Below are 18089 nucleotides of genomic sequence, written 5' to 3'. Positions count from 1 at the left end.
TTTGTTCTGGTTTACGACTGTTTGCTCGGTTAATAATTAATTGTTAATAGGCCGGTGACAGGGCCGTACGCGACACAATTTTTGGCCCGCCGATCATCGTTAATGAAAAAAAAAAAACTAAGGTATGGAAATGGATTCTTCGATGACAACAAAACTAATTAAATGCCTATCTGACATCTAAAAATATTATAATATAGTAGGAAAGGAATATTTTCAAATTTTGTAAAGAATAAATAACATGTAATTGCTGTTGGTCCCTAAGAAGCGCTCTGCTACCATACCCGTTAAAAATCTGTCTTTGTAGAAGCATTGAGTAAAGTTTCAACAAAAAAAAGACTTAGTCCGTTACTGGTCAATTATAACAGTTCAGACGTGTCCAATAGCTAAAGCCGTATCGTATAGAGGCTTTAGTCGTTTTTAGTCGCTTTAGAATTCAAATAGAAATTAAGGAAATTGCTTTATTATTTTATACTATGTGATTTCCCTTCAATTGTCGTTTCTTTGCAACAGATAAAGAACAAAGCTAAATACTAATACTAATCGTTTTATTAACAAATAATAATTTTAAAATTGAGACTATAAATCAATAAATATACAAATAACCTAACCTAAGACTTCCAATTGCTGATATATAATTTTAAAAGGAATTGAGAGAAAATGACAAATATTTTTTTGTATAAAAAAAACAATTATAATCACGTTGAAAGCTTTTGCCACCGTCGTTTCTAATGTAGAAATAAAAATATCCCTTAATAGTAGGTATTTTTTACGTGATTAGTCTTTGTAGGGGTAATAATAGAGCAGCAAGAATACAGGATGAGTTTTAATGCTTGTTTTTAACACCCCAATACAGGGTGTCCCGAAATTCATGCACAAAATTTGGTCACGGATTCTGAAGACAAATTTAGGGGACTCTAATTTTTCGTGGGCCCTTTGGAGGCAAAAAAATTTGGTCGCATATTTAAATTTCTTAAAAATTATCAGTCCACTAGAAAGCCATTAAATTTAGAAACTTTTTGTCTCTATACTTTTTTCGTAAAACGCAATGTTTTCGAAAAAAATGTCAAAATGTGATCGAATGCATATCGTGATTCCCCATTTTCCTCAAAAACATTGCGTTGTACGAAACAAATATCTAGAGACAAAAAAGTTTCTAAATTCAATGGCTTTCACGCTAGCTAATAGTTAAAAAAAAATCTTATTTGCGACCAAATTTTTCTGGTTCCAAAGACAAGGGAGCCCACGAAAAAGTGTCTTTAAGGGGGTTCCTTGCCAAAAAGCGTGGCACGTCATAAAACTCCTGTGTACCAAATTTAGTGATTCTCGTACACATGGTTTTGAGATATAAAAAAGACTTCTTAGGGGCAGATATCAAGGGGCTGTAACTCCGAAAGAGGGGGCCAGTTGGCAAAAAGAAAATATACGAGTCCCCTAAACTTATCTTAAGAATCTATGACCAAATTTTGGGACACCCTGTATACTCCAGATTTTAAAACTCGACTCATATTAATGAACATAAAAAAGTATTTAAGATAACTCTCACACTCTGACAAAAAAAATATAGTCGTCGATTTCAAGTGTAGGAATACAAAAACTACAGCCTAGTCATTTTTGTCTGTTGAAGAATTTTTAATTTTAAGTTGATAAATATCGCTTTTGTATAAAAAACCAACGCAAGGGAATAAAAAAACCGTTCCGGAATACAGAAACAACTTCAATGTTTTTTGTATGTTTGTTCTGCCGTTGCTCATGTACTACAGAAGGTCGCTGCTAGCTACAGACTTTCTTTACTCTTGGCTGGAAATCTTTGATCTGCTTATATCTGAATCTGAAATTTTATTAGTTTCCAAAAAAATTTAAAAAAATTATGACATCTGGGTCAGATAAATTACCCTCATTCATTATAAAAGATTGTATATCTGTGTTCGTTGTTCCTTTAAAAATATTATTTAACTTATGTCTTAAGACAGATATATTTCCACTTGATTGGAAACAAGCAAAGGTCTGCCCAATTTTTAAGAATTGTTTTTAAGAACAAAGCGAATATTGAATATTATCGTCCTATATCCATCCTTTCCAATTTTTCTAAAATTTTTGAAATTATACTTTATAATCGTATATACAATGTTATTTGGAGTCAGTTAGTGGTGGAACAGTTTTATGATGAACAGGTCCACTGTTACAAATTTGATAGTATTTACTCAATTTGTATCTGATAGTTTAGATAAAGGCGGTCAAGTGAACACTATTTATACAGATTTTGCAAAAGCATTTGACAGACTTGATCACCAAATCCTTTTAAAGTAACTTGTCGAATTTGGCTTTAACAGCAACGCGTTATCACTATTTAATTCATACTTAAATAATAGAGTCCAATTTGTTTCATATAATGGGTTTGTATCACCCAATTACTTTGCAATTTCAGGAGTCCCTCAGGGCTCAAACGTAGGGCCTTTATTATTTCTAATTTTTATTAACGACATTTGTTAAGTAGTTGACGGTAATAAACTGATGATATGAAAATCTTTACATCACTAAAACTACGCCTTTAATGTCGATCGGTGAAAAATATTTTTATCTATGATCCCAAATTTTCAAAATTATTTTGAACAGCACAACCAAAAATTTTTGCATTGTTTTAAAGCAAATAAAAATAACCTTCAAAAACGAATACGACTTTTTATACTATTATCGAGATATTGGAAAACCTAATTGTATCTAATTAACATAATCTAGCAGCTACAGCAAAAACCGAAAAGCTCCTCGTTATCCTCAGACAGTATTTATCCAGCCTCCGGGTATCTAATCAGGAGATAAAGCCGATTCGGTGGGGGAATTAGAGATATTAAATTAATATAAAATAATGAATATCGCATCTGGCGACCAGCAGTTCTGTTCAATCAAAAAATGTTCGCACCTCTCTTTCTACTTGCCCTTTGCACGACGTCGGCCTTCGCAAGACCCGAAGGACTCGGTAAGCAAAAAAAATTGTCCTGCGACTTTGCCAAGTGTTTTTAACTGTTACTCTAAGGGTGAGGCTTGGGCTTTGTAATAGTTTTTGTACGCTTTGAATTAATTTCGAACGATATTTATTAATTTTTTTAAGGAATTTGGGGACTTACTTGCTATTCTATATAAATATTCATAAACCACTGGGATAAAAATGATTTATTGTGCTAGTGGTGATAGTAAATTCACTTCTTTGTTTTTTTTAAGTATGGCATTACAAAGTTTTTGATATCCATGTATTTGTTATGAAAATGTTATAAACTATGACATAAAAATATAAAAACGATGCTGAGGCGTATAAAATGTTTAAAATTCATAGAACAATGAGCTCACGTAAGCCTTGTTACAGATAAATTTGACCACACGATCAATATTCTACCGTCACGTTTTTTTTTTCTATTGGCGTTACTTATTATTTAAAACCTAAATGATAAACTAATCCTTATTATAAATTTTATTTACTTAGTTAACATTTATTAATTACTTATCAAGTTATTGAATAGAACATTTGAATGTTTTAATAATCCTTTTATTTAATAAAATTAATGCAGATTTAAGCTAGCTTCTAATTCCTTTATCTTGTAATCCGATCTAAAAATCTGCAGATTTAGATTAATTTGTGAATTATTTGAAAACTAGTTATTTTTTATAAAAATTAATTAGATTTCACGTTAATACCAATTTTTATATTATATGGATCAATTCCTAATATTCCCCATAAATATTTTCGCTGTTATCAAGATGTGGTATGATAAATATAATTTCAAAAGTATATACCTATTTTATTAGTAACTTTTCTATTTTTTACTACCTATATTATAAAGCTAGCTGAAACAAATTTAAAAGTCATATTAAAGAAATCAAACAGTATTCCTTAAAGCCAAAAACCTAAAATTCCTAACTATTCATCTGTAAGCTCTGCTGAAGGTGACAACAATTTATTTGCGATTGAAATTTTATTTTATATAGAATTTTCTATTTATGTCTCCGCTACCGTATTAGGACGCCACCTCCATGGCATTTAATGGTGGTAATATCGGCCCCTGCATTGGCTAATAGAGTGGCGGAAGAACGTGTCCTAAAGCAGTGCCCTCTATAACTTTCCGGATGAGGCAAATTGAGATAAGTTGCTATTTCTTTTGGCACATTCCTTATTTTGTTGACGCCAACAACTTGATTAACACATTTTTCCCTGACATACTTCACAAAAAATCTTCGACTTGTAGTAACTGCCAGACGTAAAGCAAGTATTTGCGGTATATCTTCATTTGGTGTGGATTTGAAATCACAAAACATCTCGGAGTACGAGTTTTGGAATAGGGAATTCTTATTGTAATAATTGAATCTCTGTCTTCTGTATCATCGATCTTCAGTAGATCATCTGTTCTCAAAGCTCCAGAAACACCAATTATTAAAATGACTTGAAAAGTTTTCCAACATTAGTTAAATTGATAGATTTATATTAATTTGAATTGCCTTTTCTAGCAGAAATCTATTGTAAGGTGTTTCTTGTAAAAATTTCTCAATTCAAATCCTCATCCGTTAGACTAGACTTTTTCGGACGGTATCCAACTGATTTGCTTTTCAAATATGGTATTAGTTTTGTAAATTTTCTGACATTTATATATTTTTTTTGGCATTCAATGTACTTTTTAACATGGAATACACTGACCATACCGTCGAAAGTTAATTTTATTAATTTTTTGTTCAAATATATGTATACTCTCTCCAAATTGCAGCTCTTAATATTAATAATTAAGGTCACTGCGATTAAATAAAATAAAAATTATCTCAGCTTCTAATCAACTTAGAACAACGATTTTTTTTTAAATTCGAAGAAAAATAGTACTAACTAAACTATAGAGGTTACTATTTTATTTTATAATAATTACTTATCTTAACAATTTAATAAATATTAACATTTTTTCAGTCATTTTTAAACAAATTAAATTTGAAAAATTAAATTCTCAGTAAATGCATATGTCAATACAACTATTTAGAGGTACAAAAACAACTAATGATCGAATCTCTACAACGCCTGTGAGCTTGGAAAAAATGAACTGAAAATAGCATTTTCTTAGATAACAAATTCAGCCAATGACAAACCAATGAAGCATTCGGGCTGAAATTTTTACCATTTATTAATGGTGTAAAAAGCCTCAAAAATCCTGAATTACAAGTGTCTGCGATGAAAATTGCATTAATTATTAGCAATTGAAAAAAACGGCCATTTTCGACCATTTTTGAGCTCATGCGGATAAACAAATTATCGGAATTTAATCGGACTTGTCTCATTTTATAGGCTTATTTAACACTTACCTTTTTTGTATAAACTTTTTTTCGCTATGAATAATAGGTTTTTTACGTGGGTAAAAAAACACTTTTCCATAACTTTGACCACTGCTTAAACAAAGTTTCCCAACTAGTCTCGAGTTGATTTTTTGATATTTTGTTTATAACAATACTCCACAGAGAAACTTCTAATACTATTTTTTTCCCCGAGACAAGCTGTTTCATGTCTATAATGACTGGGCTATTAGTAAATGCTCGTCTTCACTTTCCGAGCTCATTTTGAATTAAACACTCTTAAAATATGAATTACAGTATATAATTCAAACGATTTAAAATATAAATAAAATTGTTGTATATGTATAACACAACTGTCTTATTTTATTGTAATTTTCGAAAAAATATTGTTTGCATCTCGAACGCGAAATACTTTTGCGTTCTCGAATGGATATTTATTTTACATATTTTACAATTCTTTTCTTGCTGTATATTTTTCCTTAACTTTTATTAAAATTCCGCATAATTTACAATTTCTTAGTGAAATACGCAATTAAGATACTTAAATCTGATTTTATCATTACTATATATTCATCTCAGTCGCCTGGTGTTTGCCCATCTTACTAACAGCAAATAAGTGCACATGCTTTTATGTACAAATAATTAATAAATTCCCTGAATGATAAATACAAAGCATCGTAAATAGTACACTTGGCTTAATATTTACCTGCCGTATACTTGATTGATAACCTCCTTGTGGCGGTAAATAACTGTGGAGGCCGGTGTTTCGATATAGTATACCCGTCGATGCATGTCGATTTAAAAATAGCCGTCATTGAACGGAACCTTGTGCGAAAAAATGTCATAATCCAGGTGGTCTTGACCCGAATCACACAAACTGGAGCTCCTTATCATAAATTTAGTTTTTTAGAGTATACAGTGTGTCTCGCGCTCTTGTAAACTTGTTTACTTTTTTACAATTTCTCTCTGCTTTAAGTAAGATAGTTAAAAATTGAGGCGTCTTTTTATTCGCAAAATGTGATCATTGTTCTTTCCTAACTAAACCCCATATTTAAGGATTTCTTGAATTCTCGAACAACTGTGTTAAATACGTTTTTAACGACGCCCTGTATATTTTATTACAAATATGATTACTGCCCATGGCTTTCCAAGACACATAAAACTTTTAATCAAGAATAACTTTTGCTCGAAAAATCGACAATAAAAAAGTTTACAAGAGTGCGGTGCCTCATCCGGGAACACACTGTATATTACTTTCAACAACATTTCAAGGAATTAATGAGAAGGTAATTCCTTAAAGTCCGTTGCTTCTACAGTGTAGGAAAGTACCGATGGTCTATCAGAAGTTACGTGAGAGCGATAAAGTAAGCCATAAAAATCCATGTGATAGACAAGGATGGCTATAATGAAGGCGTCTAATAGTCAACGCCCATTTCGCCCTTCCACAAATAAGAAATGGATCTTATTTGTGGAAGGGCGAAACGGGTGGTGACTATGAGAGGCTTTCATTATAGTCATCCTTCTCTATCGCATGGATTTCTATGGCTTACTTTATCGCTCTCACGTAACTTCAGATAGACCATCGGTACTTTCCTACCCTGTATATTGCAGTATAATTTCTCTTATAAACGAATTGAAATATATCCATGACTTTTTTCTCATTTAGAAGAGGAAGAATTCCATCCCGACATAAAACTAGGCAGTGCTGCTAAGCTTCGCACCAGCGCTAGAGTAGAAGAAAGGGCACATTTTTGGAGGGAAAATGCTCAAGGTACCATTCTAGAGAGGTTAAATAACAAACCTATTGAAAGTAAGTAGACCATAATGAGTTATACATAGCAATCATAAATAATTACAACCACGTGATCGTTGGGCTTAGGCAACCAGCATCGCACGATTGGCACTATCAACTAAAGATCCCTAAATCAGTAATAATAATTAGTCATAAAATGACCGCTGTTAACAGGAATTTTTTCAATAAATTGTTTCCTCAATCGAATGTTAAAAAAGTAGATACAGTCCTGCATCTCTTATCGTTAACGCATCGCTGATCAAATTATGATAAAAAATTATTATCGGTCTCGCTTATTATCCTGTATTACACCCAAATAATAAACAAAGGTATTAAATGCCAATAAAAAAACTGTTATCATTATACCAGTTCTGTAAGAGAATAACCGCTAGTCTTCCTCCATGCAACTTTACTAAATGCTGTCGTTTTTAGCGTTATCTAAATCCACAGACAGGACTGTAAAGCGATCGTAAAACTTTCATTGAACCAACTATTAAAGGAAATATGGACGCGACTTTTTGTTTCGGCAAGCTGAATTTATCACTATAGATGCTAAATATTATGTACAATAACATATTAGTTTCCACTGTCATAAAAATGGGGGGAAGATTGTTTACAGGGTGGTTAATTGTATAATTTTTACGTAACTTCACGTTTTTCGCTTATAACTTTTCCGTTCATTTCCACGAGAAAACAGTAAAGTACTTTTTTCGTCTTCAAAAAATATTGATTAGGTCAAAAGTTATAAACAGAAGAAGTTTATTTATGACTTTTGAATAAACTGCGTTATTATTATTACCGGAACGTTTTGGCATCGCATCCTCTTTCCTTATCACTGTCTAATAACTCACACGAAATCTGGAATCGGTAAGTTGAATAGTTTACAAGTTACGGCCTTATAAACAAATTAACTAATTATTAGTCTGGGCGATCCCGAGGATCTTCCACAATCGCACTGATTTATTTCATGGTAGATTTCATAATAATTCATTGAAATCAATCAGTTTTTTTTTAATTTCAAATTTGTAACCTGGAATTTTTTTTTATTTTTTAGCCTTAGTTGCAGAATGAAATATACGACGCACGAGCGTGATATAGTTATATATTATTACATAATCGGAAAGCTTATGAAAAGAGCTTTAAGTTAAAAAAAAATCGTCATGATTCGTTGAAAAACGACAGAAACAGACTGTCAAACATATTATTTTCAAGCGAATTTATTTAACGGCAGGACTATGAATATTTTCGTCATATTCTTCGGACTCGCTGTCGTTCACCTCCCCCACCCTTCCGCCGCGCCATGGTTCGCCGAAAATCAAGCGACCCACTGACTTTTGACAATATTTCTTATGCACTTAACATACTTCCACAAATAAAATATTTTTATCTGGCAAAGTACTCGGGTTGCCGGTTATGGCAGTATTTTTTTTGCCAGTACCAACCTAATTTGTTTAACAATAGGCCGTCAACTTTGACAGTCTGTAATTCCGTTGTTTTTCAACGAATCTTGACGATTTTTTTTTTAACTTAAAGCTCTTTTCATAAGCTTTCCGAATATATAACAATATATAACTACATCACGCTCATGCGTCGTATTTTGCAACTAAGGCTAAAAATTAAAAAAAAATCCAGGTTGCAAATTTGAAATTAAAAAAAAAATAGATTTCAATGTATCATTATGAAATCTTACTTACTTACTTACTTACTTTTTATTGACCACTTTATATACCAAAAAGTACAATTGAAGTCAGAATAATAATATTGTAATAATATTATACATACATACAAAGTATGTTATGTGGTTATGGCTTACATTAATTAAAACACATAAATTCATCGACACTATAAAAACAATGTTTCAACAGAAAAGATTTGACAGTATTAGGAAATTTTGTTAAGGACATGTTTGTTAGCGGGACATCCTTATGAATAGCGGAAAATAATTTAAGATTTATCTTATTCGAATGTGTCTACATATTCGAGAAAATGGAGCCGCCAAGTCACCTGCTGTCTGGTGCCATAATTATGTCAGAATGAGTTATGTAATTTTCTGTATTTTCATATATTTGTAGGAGTGTTTGAAGTATGAATAGACACGGAAGTGGAAATATGTTATATTTTTTAAACAGACACCTACAGGGTGTATTTGGCTGCGCTCCATCTATTATCCTGATGGCAGTCTTCTGGAGTGTAAACACTTTCTTTGCTTTTGTGCACTGCCCCCATAAGATAATGCTGTGATATGTGACTCTGAATAATAGAAAAATACACAGTACGCAGTACATGTCGAGGTAAATACAATCTCATTTGGCGTCAATTTTAATTTGTTAGCAGAGAACCATTCATTAGCATGAAATAAGTCATCGTTTCCTAGACAGTTTCCACCTCTACTTAATAGAGTGGTGTCATCAGCGTACAAAACACAAGTACTATTGACTATAGAGTATGGTAAATCATTAATATACAATAGGAAGAGAACAGGTCCTAATACTGACCCCTGCGGGACCCCATTTTCTATAGAAAGAATGGTGGATTTTTTATTATGTAGACAAACTAATTGTTTCCTATTAGTTAAATAGGATGTTAGAAGCTTAAGTTCGTTACCTCTATCCCATAATATTTCAATTTCTTTAATAGAATATTTTTTTGAACACAATCAAAAGCCTTTGTGAGGTCACACATAGTATAATATTACTACATGATCCCTCGTCAAGATCTTCAACAGCAATTTCTATTAGCTTCAAGAGAGCTTTAAGTGTAGATTTAATTTTTCGAAATCCAATCTGAGAATCTACCACGAAAAAAATCAGTGCGATTGTGGAAGATCCTCGGGATCATACAAACTAATAATTAGTTAATTTGTTTATAAGGCCATAATTGTAAACTATTCAACTTACCGATTCCAGATTTCGTTTGCGTTATTAGACAGTGATGAGAAGCGATGCCAAAACGCTCTGGAAATAATAACGCAATTTATAAATGTTTAATTCAAAAGTCATAAATAAACTTCTTCTGTTTATAACTTTTGATCTAATCAATATTTTTTGACGCTCGAGGACTAGTTTTGTAGGTTTTTTAAAGACGAAAAAAAAAATATGTTACTGTTTTCTCGTGAAAATGAACGGAAAAAAGTTATAAGCGAAAAACGTGAAGTTACGTAAAAATTATACAATTTACCACCCTGTAAACAATCTTCCCCCATTTTTATGACTGTGGAAACTAATATGTTATTGTACATAATATTTAGCATCTATAGTGATAAATTCAGCTTGCAGAAACAAAAAGTCGCGACCAACTCTACATTTCCTGACCTAATTACTCCAGTTCTGAAAGAGAATAACCGCTATTCTTTCTCCATGCAACTTTATTAAATACTGTCGTTTTTCGCGTTATCTAAATCCACAGACAGGACTGTGCAGGGATCGTAAAACTTTCATTGAACCAACTATTAAAGGGTGACTGTGCAATTACAAACATCTGCATTTATAAAATTACAAAATGAATTAAATGGCAGTGCTGTCAGTAAATTTATTCTACAAAATTTTTTAAGGTGTTGCTAAGAACGTTATATTGTTCCTCGGTGACGGTATGTCGATCCCAACACTGGCTGCCGCAAGGGTCTATTACGGAGGCGAGGAAATGGAACTATCCTTTGAAAAGTTACCGCATACGGCTCTATCCAAGGTAAAAACCACTCAATTTCCGTCTAACTTGAAGGAGAACGTTGCTAATAACCAAAGACCAATCTGACTTGGCATTACCAAATTTCAGACGTACTGTGTGGACGCACAAACAGCCGATTCGGCGTGCACGGCAACCGCCTACCTGACGGGAGTGAAGAATAACTACGGCATGATAGGGGTGACGGCGGCTGTCACGAAGAACGACTGCGAGGCTTCGCTATTGGAAGAGAACCAAGTCGAATCCATAGCTAAGTGGTCGCAAGATGTGGGGAAACGGACGGGAATAGTCACTACTTCCACAGTCACGGATGCGTCACCAGCAGGTAAATAACAATGAAAAACAGTTTAGAATACCTAAAGCTTTTGATAAATTATTTTTTTTAATGGAAATAATAAGCAAAAAAAACGTTATACAAATGGTGATGAAAAATGAAACCTCGTATTCTTTGGTGCATTTAAAGGGGAGTCTTTCCTATAAAGTTTTTATCTAGGACGCTTCGGTGAAAAGACACAGGGTGTTAAACGTCATAAAAATATTTTTAATTTTTTTTAAATAATTCAAAAACTAGTCAGTGAAATAATTCAAAATTGAGCAAATGTATTTATATAAACATTCTTCAAAATCTGAGGATTTTTCCTAAAATTTACATGCTCCAGTGGCGGAGGTACAGGGTATCGGTGGCATATTTTTTTAAATAAGATAGTACGCCACTGCTTTACGGTAACAACCATGATATTTTCGGATTCGTCTTTCAATTTTCTACAAATTACTACTCTTTTATGTTTTTCGAAAAAAGCCTTATTTTCGAGTTAAACTTAAAAAACAAACTGAGAACACACTTCGATATTCGAATATAGTGCTTTTTAAAATTACATAGTGGGCTGCGATAGCAACTTTGACATTCTGAGCAGTTAGAAGAACGAATAAATAATGCTTTTCATCACATTCAAGCAACAATTCGAACAAATTACGTTTTCGTTACTAAAAAGATGTCGGCACTGTGCTCGTAGAAATGAAGGTATTTTTGAGCATTTACTCAAAGAAAATCATTAAAATGATGACTAATGTTATCAATTTCTTAATTCGAATAAATAACCGAATAATTAGTGCTTGTATGTCATTAAGTAAAAGTGTTTTCAGTTGGTTTTTTAAGTTTTACTCGAAAATCAGGGTTCTTTCAAAAAACATAAGAGTGTAGTAATTTGTAGAAAATTGAAAGACGAATCAGAAAATATCCTGGTTGTTACCGTACAGCAGTGGCGTACTATTTTATTTAGAAAAATATGCCATCGATACCCTGTATGTCCGCCATTGGAGCATGTAAAATTTAGGAAAAGCCCTCAGATTTTAGACAATGTTTACATAAATACATGTGCCCAATTTCAAAATTTCAAATTATTTCACTTACTAGTTTTTAAATTATTTTAAAAAATTTTAAAAAAAGTAACTTTTAACACCCTGTATCTTTTTAACGAAGCGTCCTAGATAAAAACTTTATAGGAAAGACTCCCCTTAAAATTCACCAAAGAATACAAAGTTTCATTTTTGGTTACCATTCGTGAATCACCCTGTATAAACCTTGATTCAGAAACGCTGTGTTTTCGAAAATACATTTTTTTTATATTTCGGAGATGGGTAACGATAACTTTTATAATAAATTTTATTAAAATAATACCCATTACACAACCATGCTAGTAATTCTACATTTCTGTTTGCCAGTGCCGTAGATAGAAGGGGTCAGTTTCTAAAAGTGTAATTTCTACGCCTATCTTATTAAATATTTATACAAATTTTGCTAAAGCTGCGCCTGCACGAAAGAAAAAAAAATTGTAAAATATTTGTTATTTAGATTTGTGAGTAAATTGCAGCATAATAATGGAACTCATTATTTTTTCATAACAGAAACCAGTCTTTAAAAAAATTATTATTATTAACAACCAAAAATTAAAGAAAAACTAAACGTGTGTAAAAATAATAATAAACAAAATATAAAAAATGTATAAACATGATTTGACATTGTTACAAGAATCAATTTAAAAAAGTTGCAAATGAAATTAGAAATACCTACCTAGTAATTTTCAAATAAGAAAATATCTTTAAGGAGGTTTATCGGGTACGGAGGTACGCCTAAATTCTAACTAAAGTTTCTGTAGATTCGTTAGTGACTAAAGTAGTAAGCCTTTAGATTTGGCAACGTTGCACTTGGCTGGCGCGCTCGGCTCGGCGTTCGCTCGCTCGCGTTCGATCATTCTGTTTGCTTGGACACCTGCAAATTTCAAATAATACGCTACGTCGAGACCGCGGCGTAGCCGCTATCACGCATATGGAGGATAAGTTAGTCAACGACAACAGTTTGAAGGAGAATTATTATAAATTATGTATCTTATAAGCACCTAATCGATTTTTACAAGCTGTCATACGGTTGCTTGGATATCGGTTTCCTATTTATACAAGTTGCTGTGAAAACTGTTCGTCAATTGTTGCGCATTCTAAGTGGAAAGACCAAAAAAATCTGCATTTTCAGAAGACTGTACTAAATCGTGAAAAATTATTTTATTAATATCCCGTCTCTTAGGTATCCAAACTAGTTATAATTTTTTTTTGAGGATTTTCTTTATATTAATAAGCTAATATTAATTTTTTTACGAATATTTGGTAGTCAATTCCAAATCAGGTAAACCTCCTTAAGATAAAAAGAGTTCGATTATGTTTATAATTTGTTTTCAAAGTTTTCTGATATTTTTTTTCTATTATCGATTTGTGCCAATAACAATGTTATACATGCTTATATATTTGTGGTTTAATAAGTTTATTCGTTATTATTTTTGTATATCAATCTCGTCCGGCTTTAGTTTTTCTGTATCTTAACCTATTCATTAGAATACTTTTCAAAAAACGTAATCACTGTATTAAAAAAATTGATGTTCAAATCATGATTATCCAAATTATTCCAAAATCTAAACACAAAAATTTTCCAATGGAATTTCGTTTTATGTATACGTAAATATTTAACAAAAAAGTCACATACATAGAAGTTACGCTTCAGGAAAGAGAGTGGTGACCCTCCCTCTCCCCACCCCCTTTATCTACGGCACTGTCAACTGAAACGCAGAACTGAAATTTTTTCAACAAATTGCAAAATTAGTACGTTGGTCGAATCAAGATTTATGTAAAAAATGTCCTCTTAAAGTTGAAGACTCTTTGTTGTACTGAAAATATTGTGAGACAATTTTAGACCACACCGTACATTAAAATTTCAGGTGCCTACGCGAAGGCGGCCAATCGCGACTGGCAGACCGACGGCTCCGTCAGGAGCAGCGGCGCCGACGCCACCACGTGTCGAGACATCACCTACCAGCTGGTGAAATGGGCCCCGGGGAAAAATTTCAACGTTATCCTTGGTGGAGGTGCCAGGAAGTTCTTAAATAACGACACGATAGACAGATTCGGCACAAGCGGGCAAAGGTCAGACGATCTGAATCTCATAGAAGAGTGGGTGAATGACAGGACTGCCGAAGGTCTGCAGGCCGAGTACGTTTGGAACAGGTCTTCGTTGTTGAGCTTGGATGAAGACACGGACTACGTCTTAGGTAAATTCTTTGTCTGTAGCTCTAAAAGTAAATGAGATGCGGAGAAATTGAGGTCATTTTCAAGTTTCTCATACCAGCTTTTTACAATTAAGGGTCGGGAAAAGGATTTTTTACGATAAATCAACTCTTTCCCCAACTTTTAGGTGATTTGTTAGTCATCAAAAAAAAGTAAAGGGACAAAAAAGTTGTATTTTTATAGCATAATTAGAAAAACATATGACACCTAAGAAAAAGCAGTGACGTGTCCCCGGACACCGCTGGAATAGATAAACAAACTACCAAATTTCAAAAAAATCGGAATTAGAGTTCTCAAGATATTAGTAAAAACATTGTATTTTCTCTAAATTTCAACACCCTGTAACTTTGAAACGAAGCATTTCTGACATAGGTTTATACGAACTTTCTTTCTTATTTTTGGTCAAGGAAACTCCCCCTGAATTATTTCGCAATATTAATGAGACATCCTGTATATCTGAAATGACAAATGTTCTTTGAGTATGTCTTGCTATCAACAATTTTAACGATAATCACATAACTTTTATCTTCTATATTTTAATAGTCCTTCCTTCCCTTGCACAAGTTCCGTGAATGTCCATTATTAAAATAACTCGAAAAAAACTCATAATAATTAAAGACACTAATACGTCTTCATTTTTTAAATTCTTTGAATTCAATACAAAATAACTATTTCGAATCGTATAAAAATAAAAAAATATTTTGTTTCAAATTTTCAAACTCATAGTTGCCTTGTGTAAGCGGTTATGGATAATAGCAATGTACACTGTGGACAAAAAAAGGTTCATGCCTACAACATTTAAAGAACGAAACTAAAAAACTTTGTTCCACGAAGAACTATAAGTAAGCAATTTACATTGAGAACTTTTCATTGCCCACCACTGTACAATGTACAATACTGTTTTGAGACGTTTGGTATACAGGGTGGTGACAAGTTTTGCCAAACTTTAATGGCGTATTCAACCGATGAAAATAATCAAGATTTGTCCTATAAAAATTTTTAATGCGACGCTTCCCTACGGAGACACAGGGTGTTAAAAGTTTCAAATTTTATATTATTTTCCCTGTAACTTCACTGACATAAAAGATTGAGTGTTAAAATATGCGGGATGAAATTTTTTTAGTAGGGACTATTTTTTCATGGATAACTTATTCCAAAATACACTCCAGTGGCGTAGTTATTGGGGGATCTTATTTGTGGAAGGGCGAAATGGGCGGTGACTATTAGACGCCTTCATTATAGCCATCTTTCTCTATCGCACGGATTTCTATGACTTTCTTTATCGCTCTCATGTAACGGCCGATGAACCATGGGGACTTTCCGACCCTGTATATACATATAATACAATTACACATATGAGCGTAATTGCTGCTCAAGTAAGGCGTTTGATATCTATCTGGTAGATGGGCCTTCATCTACAGATACCAAAATTTTGTACGAACAGGTCAAGCTCTTGATCGACGTTTTGGTAGCGACAAACATGCAATTTCACGAGCTAGACGGTGAACGTTTGAAAAAGTATTCCTTGTTAGACAACGTCGATTTGGAAAAGACTGTCTATAAAGTTGTTCAGCTTGTCTAGCATTGCCATTCGCTCTACCGTATGTAAAATGTATATNAATACCTAAAGCTTTTGATAAATTATTTTTTTTAATGGAAATAATAAGCAAAAAAAACGTTATACAAATGGTGATGAAAAATGAAACCTCGTATTCTTTGGTGCATTTAAAGGGGAGTCTTTCCTATAAAGTTTTTATCTAGGACGCTTCGGTGAAAAGACACAGGGTGTTAAACGTCATAAAAATATTTTTAATTTTTTTTAAATAATTCAAAAACTAGTCAGTGAAATAATTCAAAATTGAGCAAATGTATTTATATAAACATTCTTCAAAATCTGAGGATTTTTCCTAAAATTTACATGCTCCAGTGGCGGAGGTACAGGGTATCGGTGGCATATTTTTTTAAATAAGATAGTACGCCACTGCTTTACGGTAACAACCATGATATTTTCGGATTCGTCTTTCAATTTTCTACAAATTACTACTCTTTTATGTTTTTCGAAAAAAGCCTTATTTTCGAGTTAAACTTAAAAAACAAACTGAGAACACACTTCGATATTCGAATATAGTGCTTTTTAAAATTACATAGTGGGCTGCGATAGCAACTTTGACATTCTGAGCAGTTAGAAGAACGAATAAATAATGCTTTTCATCACATTCAAGCAACAATTCGAACAAATTACGTTTTCGTTACTAAAAAGATGTCGGCACTGTGCTCGTAGAAATGAAGGTATTTTTGAGCATTTACTCAAAGAAAATCATTAAAATGATGACTAATGTTATCAATTTCTTAATTCGAATAAATAACCGAATAATTAGTGCTTGTATGTCATTAAGTAAAAGTGTTTTCAGTTGGTTTTTTAAGTTTTACTCGAAAATCAGGGTTCTTTCAAAAAACATAAGAGTGTAGTAATTTGTAGAAAATTGAAAGACGAATCAGAAAATATCCTGGTTGTTACCGTACAGCAGTGGCGTACTATTTTATTTAGAAAAATATGCCATCGATACCCTGTATGTCCGCCATTGGAGCATGTAAAATTTAGGAAAAGCCCTCAGATTTTAGACAATGTTTACATAAATACATGTGCCCAATTTCAAAATTTCAAATTATTTCACTTACTAGTTTTTAAATTATTTTAAAAAATTTTAAAAAAAGTAACTTTTAACACCCTGTATCTTTTTAACGAAGCGTCCTAGATAAAAACTTTATAGGAAAGACTCCCCTTAAAATTCACCAAAGAATACAAAGTTTCATTTTTGGTTACCATTCGTGAATCACCCTGTATAAACCTTGATTCAGAAACGCTGTGTTTTCGAAAATACATTTTTTTTATATTTCGGAGATGGGTAACGATAACTTTTATAATAAATTTTATTAAAATAATACCCATTACACAACCATGCTAGTAATTCTACATTTCTGTTTGCCAGTGCCGTAGATAGAAGGGGTCAGTTTCTAAAAGTGTAATTTCTACGCCTATCTTATTAAATATTTATACAAATTTTGCTAAAGCTGCGCCTGTACGAAAGAAAAAAAAATTGTAAAATATTTGTTATTTAGATTTGTGAGTAAATTGCAGCATAATAATGGAACTCATTATTTTTTCATAACAGAAACCAGTCTTTAAAAAAATTATTATTATTAACAACCAAAAATTAAAGAAAAACTAAACGTGTGTAAAAATAATAATAAACAAAATATAAAAAATGTATAAACATGATTTGACATTGTTACAAGAATCAATTTAAAAAAGTTGCAAATGAAATTAGAAATACCTACCTAGCAATTTTCAAATAAGAAAATATCTTTAAGGAGGTTTATCGGGTACGGAGGTACGCCTAAATTCTAACTAAAGTTTCTGTAGATTCGTTAGTGACTAAAGTAGTAAGCCTTTAGATTTGGCAACGTTGCACTTGGCTGGCGCGCTCGGCTCGGCGTTCGCTCGCTCGCGTTCGATCATTCTGTTTGCTTGGACACCTGCAAATTTCAAATAATACGCTACGTCGAGACCGCGGCGTAGCCGCTATCACGCATATGGAGGATAAGTTAGTCAACGACAACAGTTTGAAGGAGAATTATTATAAATTATGTATCTTACAAGTACCTAATCGATTTCTACGAGCCGTCATAC

General features: G+C 32.6%; 1 protein-coding gene across 1 annotated transcript in view; it reads left to right on the top strand.

Moving 5' to 3' along the window:
* Positions 1-2884: 2884 nt before the first annotated feature.
* The window catches only part of LOC108912752 (membrane-bound alkaline phosphatase), a 19718-nt gene continuing 4513 nt past the window's right edge, over positions 2885-18089 (top strand). Inside the window, exons 1-5 of the mRNA XM_018718131.1 lie at positions 2885-2974; positions 6983-7126; positions 10659-10792; positions 10880-11114; positions 14053-14382. Of these exons, the coding sequence (XP_018573647.1) occupies positions 2908-2974; positions 6983-7126; positions 10659-10792; positions 10880-11114; positions 14053-14382 (910 nt within the window). The 5' untranslated portion in view covers positions 2885-2907. The remainder of the gene's footprint in view (positions 2975-6982; positions 7127-10658; positions 10793-10879; positions 11115-14052; positions 14383-18089) is intronic.

This window comes from Anoplophora glabripennis, unplaced genomic scaffold, assembly GCF_000390285.2.
Source record: "Anoplophora glabripennis isolate ALB-LARVAE unplaced genomic scaffold, Agla_2.0 scaffold883, whole genome shotgun sequence".
NCBI classification, from domain to species: Eukaryota; Metazoa; Arthropoda; class Insecta; order Coleoptera; family Cerambycidae; genus Anoplophora; species Anoplophora glabripennis.
The sequence above is the reverse complement of the archived record's forward strand: the minus strand, read 5'-3'. Positions and strand labels throughout refer to the sequence as shown.